The sequence below is a fragment of the Lichenostomus cassidix genome, chromosome 3 (genome assembly GCF_008360975.1).
Source record: "Lichenostomus cassidix isolate B80296 chromosome 3, HeHo_3.0, whole genome shotgun sequence".
In the NCBI taxonomy this organism is placed as follows: domain Eukaryota; kingdom Metazoa; phylum Chordata; class Aves; order Passeriformes; family Meliphagidae; genus Lichenostomus; species Lichenostomus cassidix.
Window position 1 is genome coordinate 78545894 of NC_139483.1, and position 10585 is coordinate 78556478.

Genomic DNA, 10585 nt, shown 5'->3' on the forward strand with positions numbered 1-10585 from the left:
TGCCCCTCTGTAATAGATGGAAAAGTGAAAATTGTCCAAAGTTTCTGATGGCATTCTGGAATTCAAGCAGCAAAGCTAGTGGACACAAATAGCTGACTTCATGTTTAGTGAGAGAAAGAGTAGCAGTGGGGTGATGAGTGCACTCAAGAACAGACCCTCTGTCAGGAAGAGAGCCTACCAAATGTTCTTGAATGCTAAAATATGTTCTTTCCAGTAGTAGGCAAAGGTCTAGAGCCTTTGTAATTAGAGATCAGCAACTGAAACCCCTGCCAAAACTTAAAAGAGGCCCACCCAGGCTAAGGTGTAATCCTGCTGAAGTTGTATTTTGGAGGGCTGCATAAATTGAATACTCTCCATTATATGTAGACACACCACAACAAAGATATAACTGAACTTGTGATGCAAACACAGCTGTAAGTTATGGGGGAAAATACTGTGCTTAGAAGTTAGCGAGACTCTTAATCCCTTGAAACGTCTTCTGCAAGTCATTTTGTATATCCAGGTTTGGAGGAGGAAATCAAACTGAGCAGGTTGCAACTTATGGGACTTAGACTGCTCCTGTGAGAAGAGTACTCTTCAAAATTTACTTTAGAACTTCTTTCAAAGGCTAATTAAGGAAACTATTTGGAGTTTCCATGTATAACAAAGTACATAAAACAGTGCAAACCTTATAGGTAGTGTTCAGATTTATGTGTATGTGGAATACAGCTTTTTATTTCCATATGTGTAATGAGGAACAGAAACTAGTGTTGTCATTCATGGTAAATAGTTCAGTGCTCTTAAATAACTTAGCTTTTTGTAGAGCTAAATGTAGTTACTTTGGTTTGTTTATGAAGCAAAAATGCCTTTCTCAAGTGCAAGACCTCTGCAGGTTTCTCTGACATTTGTCCTGAAGAATGGGTAGATGTTGCCAGTCCTCTGATGCTGTCTAAATGAAGACAGCCAAAACTTTTGTATTCTTGATAAGCCCGGGTGCAAAGAAATGTAGGCTGTTACTTTCACGTGCTTTAATTTATTAAACATGGCTTCCTTTTTATTTCCTTTTTTTCTTACAATTTTATTTCCTTTTTTTTCTTAAAATTTTCAGATCTTGGAATTTCTGGTACTACTTCTAAAAAGTAAGTTCAACTTTGCTTAAAAATAAAGGGAAGTTTTCAATTCTGCTATATAGCCTTACATCTATTTCAGCGTTCATTAAGAAACAATGAATTGGTTATGTGCCCCAACCTCCAAATCCAGAAATCTCTGGAGAAAGTATTCCATTCTGTACAGGTTCACTGAATAATTAAGGTTCAATGTTCCTGATATAGCTTATAAACTTGCTGTCTTTAATCTGAGTCTTAGAAATATTTATTTCCTGTAAATCACTGTCTTCATGTTGGATAGCTGATTTCCAAACAGCTTACAAGGTACAGATAGTCCAGATAATACACTGTATAGCTCCTCTCAGTAATCTGTGCTAATACATAAATAGATTTGTTATTTTTTTACAGATGCTGGATGTACTTACTGTGTAGGCATTGAAATACTTACAAAATAGAAAAGAGGTTCACTCCATGCAGTGATAAGCTGCTTTTTGCAAAAAGAAATATTTACACATTGCATTTACTTTATCTTCTCAATCTGCTTGCTTCTGCCCTGAGCCTTCCTCTGAATGCAAGACTTCAGAATGTTTTGTGCCTCTGTGGAGATGATAGGAGGGATATGTATAAACACAACATGAGGTTTAGCCCCAAAATGTAGCTTCCTTCAGTCTACTGTGTTTAAATGGTGTATTTTATTCTGGTAAGAGCAGCCTCTAACAAAACCTGGTTTTGCAACAGCCCTTTTATTCTATGAATGATTTGTTTCTCTTGTATCTATCAACTTTTTGCAGAACTGAATGCTTTCCTCCTTCAGCTGTCTGAGCAAGATTTCCAGCACTGAAATGACCTTTCAAAGACATCTAGCAGGCAGCTCTCCTGCCTGGCCCCAGTAGAATAGGCAGTAGCAGTCCCTCCTCCTACTTTGCAAGGGTATATGCAATATGCTACTTTCAGTCAATACTAAGTAAAACTTCTCTTTAATTCTCACCACGAAGACCATAACCATGTAACTGACTTCAGCATAGAGTGTTTTGGTGTCTGCTGCTAACAACCCTTGAAACTGAGTGTCACTAAAAATATATCTTTCTGTTAATAACTGCATACACCATAAGCTAATGTAGCTGCACGTCTAATGCTAATGTAGGCTGCAACTTGTTTTCATTTTCACTGTGGAAGAATGCAAATAATAGCCTGCCTCTCTCCCTCTCTGTTAGGGGAGACCTTCAGTGGAATGCTGGAGAGAAAAAGTTAACAGGAGGAGCCAACTGGCAGCCAAAAGTAGCACCTGCAACATGGTCAACTGGTGGTGTCCCAGGTGGTCCAATGGTAGGTGGTTAATCCATAGATAACACTGGTATTGGACTATCAATATTTGATGAGACCGTGCAAGCATACATGTAGGCACTGCTCCAGTCTGCTGAGACGAAAGAATTTGCTTCTGTGTAAATTATATGAGTGTTTCAATCACATTTTTTAAGGACAGATTTGCAGCTGGTATAAATAAACCACTGAGTAGTAAATGAATGATATGCTAGCATACATGTCAAGATGTTGCTCTTCGTGTACATTTAATACCTGTGGACATTTCCAAGTGTGTGATTAGCCACACAGGTCTTGCCAGGATCAGGTCCACATCAATTGCCCAAAACAAAATGCTATGCTTCCAAAGTTGATGTACTATAAGGAGAGAAAATACATAGGTTTTTCTCGAGTTTTACTGAATTAAGTAGATCAAAAAACTACACAGTATTCATATGGATTAGCTAACCGATGTTAGGTCAGGAATGGGTAGCTTATTTAGCAGGGTAAAGCAGTTGAAAAGGTAAGATTAACTTGTCAAAAGTATCGGAAGGCACTAATTTCAAGAGAAGACGGTCAAATTGAGCTAAAAATCTAAACTTGGCACAAGAGCAACTTGATCATGAATCACCTACTCATGAAGAAGGGGTCATACCTTATCTCATCAAATGTGTCACAAGGCTTAAAATAGCCTCCATTTGAACAGGTTGGGTAGGGAAAGGAAAGAAAGAGCTCTGAAGTGGGACCATGACCAGTTCAGTTCCTTGCTGCCACAGCCAGGTGTTAACATGACTGAGCGTGTTCCATAACTTTATGGAAGATACAAGAATTCCCTGTACTTCATTTAATTTGTTAGTTGTAACTTCAACTTTTTTTCTCAATAGAAAGGCTGGGCAATACTGTACAGTGTAAGTGATTTTTTTTTTTTTATCTCTTACTGAAGATACTAACAGCACCTCACCTGCTCTACAGTTATTGCTGCTGGCTTAAAACTAGCTGGAAGCTTCTAACATGGCTCCTCTTGGACTGTCTGTCCAACAAACAGTGCTCAGGCAAGGGATTGAATATAATAGTACTGATTAACCATTTCTGTGCTGTAAGCTTGAAAATAATGTCTTCAAACTGTGCTTGCTTTACTTGGATCTGAATTACCTGATAACTTGTACTGCCTGAAATTTTGAGCTTCTGTAGCATCAGCCTGATATTGTAGTGATTTTACCATCTGATAAGTAAGTAGTCTTTCTGGGAAGCTGGGTAGTTTTGATAACATTTCATGAAATATATGTGCGGTATATATTTCTTCAAAATCATGCATTTAGGTACTTTTTGAAACCAAAGAAAACCAGATCTGCTGGCAAAATAAATATGAAGACAAAAATTAAGCTTTTATTTATGTCACTGTTGAACCAATTAAGTTTTTATCACTTCTTCCCTTCCTTGTGACCTTTCAATTCCAGAATTAAAATCAGCAAAATTACATCAAAGCCCATTCCCTTTGTGACTTTGAGGCAAAAGCAGATTCGGTTTGTGTGGCCATTTTCTTGGCAGCTGCCTAACTGGATGTTGAGCTACAATGTGTTCCTGTGAATGCAGTCAGATTGCTGCATCTGATGTCATTAACAACCTGTGTGGTTTAATTTCTTGCTTTACATACCTGAGTATCCAGATCTTGCTTTTAGTTTGGGGACCCTGCTAGAACAGTTATTAACTGAAATGCTCCCCAGAAAGCTTTCAGACTCGAATAGAGTTCAAAAATTCTTAGCCAGAAAATGTAGAGTGTTTGATTAATCAGTCTGGGACAGGTTATCTTGACTTGTCTCCAGCTTCCTAAGAAACTGGCATGTTTTAGTCAGGAAGCAAGGATCGACCAAGGGCACTAAAATGCAGCATTCCCAGAAGTGGACTGTGCAGTGAGTAGTTCCAGCATATCTCCAGAGACTCACTCTCCTTTGAAGTGTAAGTGTGCTAGCTGCTCTCCAAGTGTAGTGGGATGTTACTGACTGCAGGTAGGAGGTAAGGATGTGGAGGCACAGGCACGACCATGCAGCTCCTGTAATAGCTTGAGAAATTGTGCTAATATGCTTAGGCCATACAAGAGCACTAATGAAATTCTACTGTCATTTTTACATCCCTTCCATGAAGGCTTTCTGTCTCTCTTCAGAACTGTTAATAATTTGGATTGTATAAATATCTGTGAAAAGGAAAGATTTCGATGCTTTCAAGGCTATAAGGAGACTGTGCATGGGAAGTTACAGAGAAGGGAGCCAAAAGGGGTGGGTGATGTGTAGGCTGTGCTAGATAAGTGAGGTGGGGTGGCCTTGTTCAAAGATGCTCTCGTGCTGTATACCCAGTCAGACTACCACACTAACAGTTCTGTCTTCCTGAATTCTAGTGGAAAATAACCTTTTTTTTGCCCTTGTATTATTTGAATGAAAATCATAACAAGTCAAGCATATGAATGAAAAGCATAGCAAGAAAAACTAAACTGTCTTTAGTAAAATATGTAATGGTTCTGATTGTGGTTTAAAATCTGTGAATTTATTCCTTAACTTCAATGAATCTTAGCGCATTTTTTTTTCACTGTAAACTAATTATAGCAGCTATTTCCCTTAGCTTTACAGTCTGCTTAAGCTTTTGGTAAAAATACACTGCTACAATAAGTGCTACAGTGTGTTAGCTGTTACGAAATTGGGATGCTTTCTTACTGTAGAAGGAGGAAAGTGTGTTTTCTCAGGCCTGTTTTAAATTGTAGTCAGTAAATGGACTCTGTTCATGAAGAGAATGGAGTCTGTCACCATTGCTTTCTCATGAAGGAACAAGCTGAGCATAAGGACTCATTCAGCTCTCTCATTCTTTGAACCACTGTGGTTTTGAATTTGCATATGTGCTGCATAACAGTCCTACTTTCCAGAACAGCTTTGAGAATGCTGGAGACTCCGTGTGGTTTCCAGATGGTTGGTGTTAGATTTTTCCTTTTTTTCTTTTTTTTTTTTTTAACATTTATTTTTTAGGCGGGAGCCGTGCCTCCAGCAAGTGCTGTTCCTGCTGCAGGAGGTACTCCACCTGTCCCACAGCCAGGAGCAGCATTTGGGATGGTGAGTCTCTTTTGCTACACTGCTGTCCTTCCCTCCCCCAGCCCCTTGCTGACTCGGTGTTGATTTGCAGCCCCCAGCAGGTGCAGGGGTGCCCATGATGCCCCAGCAGCCAGTCATGTATGGGCAGCCGATGATGAGGCCCCCGTTTGGAGCTGCCACTGGCCCTGGTGTACAGGTGAGCATCGCTGCTACATGAATGTTCGCCTGCTCTCTAGAAAGAAGCTTGTGTGTGTGCATTATTTCAGCTCAACTCCAGCTCTAGCTCTGCAAATGAGAGATCTTAAAGGATCAGCTGCCTGGCTTGCAGCAGATCACATGAACCACCTTGATTTTTTTTTTTCCAGTTGCCTTGTATGAAACCAATGGAACAGGTTTGAAAAGTCTCCTACAGCTAAGAACATCCAAGATCTGGTTTGGGGGTATATTTGGGTAGAGCTCAAGGTGGAGCTCATGGGCATGGCTATTCTGTTCACAGCCTACCAAAATATACTATGGTTACATTTGGCAGGTGATGCAGCATAAGCTATAATACCTGTTCCAGGCTGTTATTTCAAAGTAGAGTTTGGTTTGTAATAGCACTGAAAAGGAAAGGCGCTTCCAGAAGAGAGGCAGGAAATTACTTAGCTGTAGTATTTTGCTTCTTTGTAAGTCCGAAGTCCATCTTGCCTTTCAAGTAAGGCAGATGGAAGTTGAGGCTGCAGTTATAAATTCTCACTTGTAACTCTGGAAACCAGGCCACCTCCTTTGTTCTGCAAATATTAAGCAATCAACATATAGGAAACCACACTTTTTAAGTAGGGAACTACATTCCCAATGAAGCTTGTCAAGGTTTTCTGTGTAGAAACTGAAAGAGCTTGAAACTGTGCTAGGTAAGAACATATTCAGTCTTGCTTTTCTTCCCACCTTAAATTATCTCTGCACTTAGCAAGAGTAACATTATGGGGAGAGATTATTTTTTCTGAAAGACTGTTCATTAAGGTGCCAGGGCTACATATAAAATACCTCTTATGCCCTGAGCTGACAAAAGGATGGGGAGGAGTAAGGACAGGATGGGAGAATCATTTGACCACATAAGAAGAGTTGCATGAAACTTAAAAACCAACATTTTCTATGGAATAACTGATGACTTTTATACCCACCAAAGGAGGAACCTGGTATTATCTAGCCATGTTTCCAGTACACTTTGGACTCTTATTTACATTACCAGTGTTGACTAATTTATACTTAAGTGCCAGCAGTCACAGGGATTTTCAGTCACCCTGCAGCATGCACTCCACTTACTCCGCACCCCGGTTTTTAACATCTAACAATTGCCTGTCTTCTCTCTGGGCTGATGATCCTAATGCCATTCTGTCTTACAGGGAGAGAGTGATCTGAAGCTATGCTAATTAGGATCTGCAGTGTCTACAGCTTTATCCATTAAACCTGCCAAACACTGTTAACCCTGTAGTAAGGATAGAATCTAAACAATGCTTGAGCAAAATGGCACCACGCTGAACTTGCAGACAAATGAGAACTTTGTATGCTTGCAATGTGCTCGTGGGACAACTGCCCGTGTCTATCTAATGCTTGTGTATTCTTGTCTGCTTTGTTTTTTTCCTGCCTTCCTGGCTGGCGTCTGTTAGCTTTCTCCAAGCCCAACTCCTGCTACTCAGAGCCCCAAGAAACCTCCAACAAAGGACCCATTAGCGGATCTTAACATCAAGGATTTCTTGTAAACGATAAGGTATTCTGTGACTGCCTCCTCGAGCATGTCACACTGTGGTACATGTCTGGCTCACAGATGTTGTTTAGGTTGAGTATGACTGATAAAATCACAGCTGTGGAGATAGAAACATGCACTGTAATGAAAACCAAATTCTCTGTACAGACTCTTAACTTTAGCCTGAAAGCTTAACTTTTAGCTACCTTTTTTTTTTTTTTTTTTTTGCCAAAAGACACTATCAGGAAAAGTTACTTTCAATATATGACTTCCATTTTTACCTTGTTTCCATTCAGTCCAATGATTCTTGTTTGGTTTTTTTTCCCTGAAATTTATTCTGAAACATGTAGAATGATAACAGGGTACAAATACTGGGTGGGGGGAATGGTGTTGAAGAGGCTTGTTACAGTCTTGCAGGTGTTGAAACAGATTTGGTATCATATCTGTGAAGGGGAAAAACTGACATATTCTTGTCAACAGGGGAAGGTTGTTTGCATCTCTTTACTGCTGCCAGCTAATGTTCTCCCCTGTCATGCAGCTTTTCAAGGCACTGCTTTTCTGAATGCTAAGGCCATGAGGTCCTGAGCAGTGCTGTGTAGAGCAGCAATGGGGAAGAACAGAGGAGTAAACATAAAGAAAAATGGAGGAGAAGCAAAGAAACAGTACTGCATAATGGAAGGAACAAAGGCCAAAACGTTATTCTGAGGGTTTTGGAGGGCCAAGGAGAAATAGAAAATTGAATTAAATAGAATTATATTATATATATAGGTGATATTATATATATCACCAATTATAAAGTGATCATGCAAAATTAAGGTAGGCATTTTATAATTAAGGCTAGAATAATGTGACTAGAATAAGGTGAGGAGAGGACAAACATTACATAACTTTAAAGCCTTCTTCATGAGTCACTTTTCTTCCTTCCTAGAGCTTAACTCTAAAATTTGTTCTGAGCCCACTCTGCCCTGGCCTTGGCAGCAGTGGATGGGATTCAGGCTGTTCTTAGCAGGCATCACCCAGTCCCACTGCACACTTCTCCAAATTCCAGCCCCAGGGAGGTGTACCTGGCACTTAGCAGAGATGGCCAGGAGTAGAGATACACCTTCACTGCTGGGACTCACTGCTTTCAATTTGTATTTGCAGTAGAGAGATTCATAACTGTCTGTGGGAAGACTGCTGCCTCACTAGAATCGGATAGCAAATCCTTTGAGGTGTGAAGAGATGAGCAGATTTGGTGCTCTTTCTAGAACATGCTTTACTAACTCACTATATCAGTTTTCATCTAATACTTTTCTATATTCACAGTTGCGGTTTTTCTGACTGGATGCTGAAAACATGAATTTGGAGTCTACAAATGGATGCTCAGAGTTTCAAAGTGAGCCACCAGTACCAAACCCAGTGCTTACTCAGACTTTCTCTTCCTCCTGAAACGTGTAGCACAGCTGTGAAAGTGAACATTAGGAATGTGTACTACCTTAGCTGTTATCCCTACTCTCTCAAAATTTGTGTACTTGGGTTATTTGTGTTTTACAATTTAAACAATGGATGTATGTTTCTGATGCCTTCTAGTGCTTTTCTGAACCTATCCCATGGGGGCAGATTATGCAGCTGTTGTTTGGTGAGCCATTTGGAGCAATGTCTGTGGTTTTTGAAGGTTTCAATGTATATAACTTTTTGAGGACACCCAAAGTTTCCCTAGGACTCAATTTCTCCTTTATCTGTTACAAAACATAGTGTGATAATACCAGATAGTAAAGAAAATACTTACGAAATTGTGCAAAATACTTTTTTTTCCAGTCACAGAAAACTCAATTGTCGTGAAAAAAATGTTTTATTTTTGTGGCACTGTATATGTTAAAATAATTTAAAGTAATATAAAGGAAAACTTCCATAACAAATACTTTTTCAATGATTTACCAAGAATGAAAAATCATATCTGAAAGAATACCATATTTATTGCTGTTTTTATTTTTAAATCTATTTTAATTATTTAAGGTTTTGCATTTATAATTGGCATATTTATCAGTTCTTGCTAAATGCACTGAAAATAAGTAAAGGGTCAGTTTCTCTCCATGTAGTTGGGAAAAAGCAACCATAGTTGTGCTGGCATTAAGGGATTTCAAATACGAGAGCACTTTTTGGTATATCTGTAGTCAAAACATTACAAGTGATGTTACTCATCTCTGTTCAGTTCTCCGTACATTTCTTAATTTAGTGCTTACCTGTGTATGCCTTAGGATAGTGTTTTCTCATTGCCCCGAATGCGCTGTGAGTAGCTTTTGTACTATTGGTGATTAGATTTAATTCTGATCCAGAGATCCATGCCCTTTACTGTACATACTGTGTTTCTTTAATTTTTATTTGTTCTCATACTGTTTCTGCTGATGGCTTGGTGTAAGATCTTGACTCTTCAAAGAGGTCACTGTTGATCAGTGTTACAAGTGGCTTGGCAGTTCTCTGTAAAAGCATATTGGGTTGGAAAGATATTCACCTAAAGTCTTTCAAATGAACTATTTAATCAATGTATGGTACCATTAAAAGTGGTTGTATCTGAATTTGCTGTGGGGATAACATACACTGTAATGGGAAAGTTCTATAAAAAGCTGATTTCAAAATGGCTTTTCTTTGTATTTCGGTTTAAAAAACCCCCCAAACAAAAAAAAAACCCAAAAAACAAAAAAACCCCAGTGCATGTGTGCCCTCTGAGATGCAATAAACACCTTGATCAAAGTAAATACCTTGTTGCCAGTTTCCTAATCATTAAGATGTTGAGCACAATAATATACTTTGAGAGGGTAAAAATGTGTTTAGGTCCTGACACTGACTGATGAGTCTGCTGCATATGGGAATGACTTTTATAGAATCATAAAATCATTTAGATCTATGATAAGTCATCTAAGATTATAGAGTCCAGCTGTTAACCTAACACTGCCAACTCCACCACTCATCCATGTCCCTAAGTGCCACATCTGTAGCTTTCTGCACTCATTGCACCAATTTTGCAACCAGTTGATTTCCAACCGTGTGCTAGAGGATTGTTTTTTATCATTTCTTTTATGTATCTGAATAACCACATCAGTAGTTTCATCTCACTGTGCCCAGTGTATGGCAGCCAAGGGTAGGAACAGCCCCCTGGGTCTCCTGGTCATGAGGACCATGAGGGCCTTCCTTGGAAGAGTGCTGGGTGGAAGGGTGGGTGGGGGGCAGGGCTGCACTTGGGGAACCCCAGAACCCCCATGTCACAGTGCCACCACCTGGCACTGCAGCATTCACAATGCCTCAGGGCAGGATAAAGGGGACATTGACTTTTATACCTCAGCCTTGTGGAGAGCTTTCTGTTGCATCCGAGTTTTCTGGATTAAAAATGGCTAAGGCTCAGCAAATTGCTGTGTTCTCTCACTATT

General features: G+C 39.5%; 1 protein-coding gene across 1 annotated transcript in view; it reads left to right on the plus strand.

Moving 5' to 3' along the window:
- SNAP91 (synaptosome associated protein 91) overlaps window positions 1-9916 on the plus strand; it is a 68024-nt gene extending 58108 nt beyond the window's left edge. Inside the window, exons 25-30 of the mRNA XM_085056410.1 lie at window positions 1088-1118; window positions 2300-2411; window positions 5396-5479; window positions 5550-5654; window positions 7105-7205; window positions 8487-9916. Coding sequence (XP_084912536.1) covers window positions 1088-1118; window positions 2300-2411; window positions 5396-5479; window positions 5550-5654; window positions 7105-7197 — 425 coding nt within the window. The 3' untranslated portion in view covers window positions 7198-7205; window positions 8487-9916. The remainder of the gene's footprint in view (window positions 1-1087; window positions 1119-2299; window positions 2412-5395; window positions 5480-5549; window positions 5655-7104; window positions 7206-8486) is intronic.
- Window positions 9917-10585: the final 669 nt, after the last annotated feature.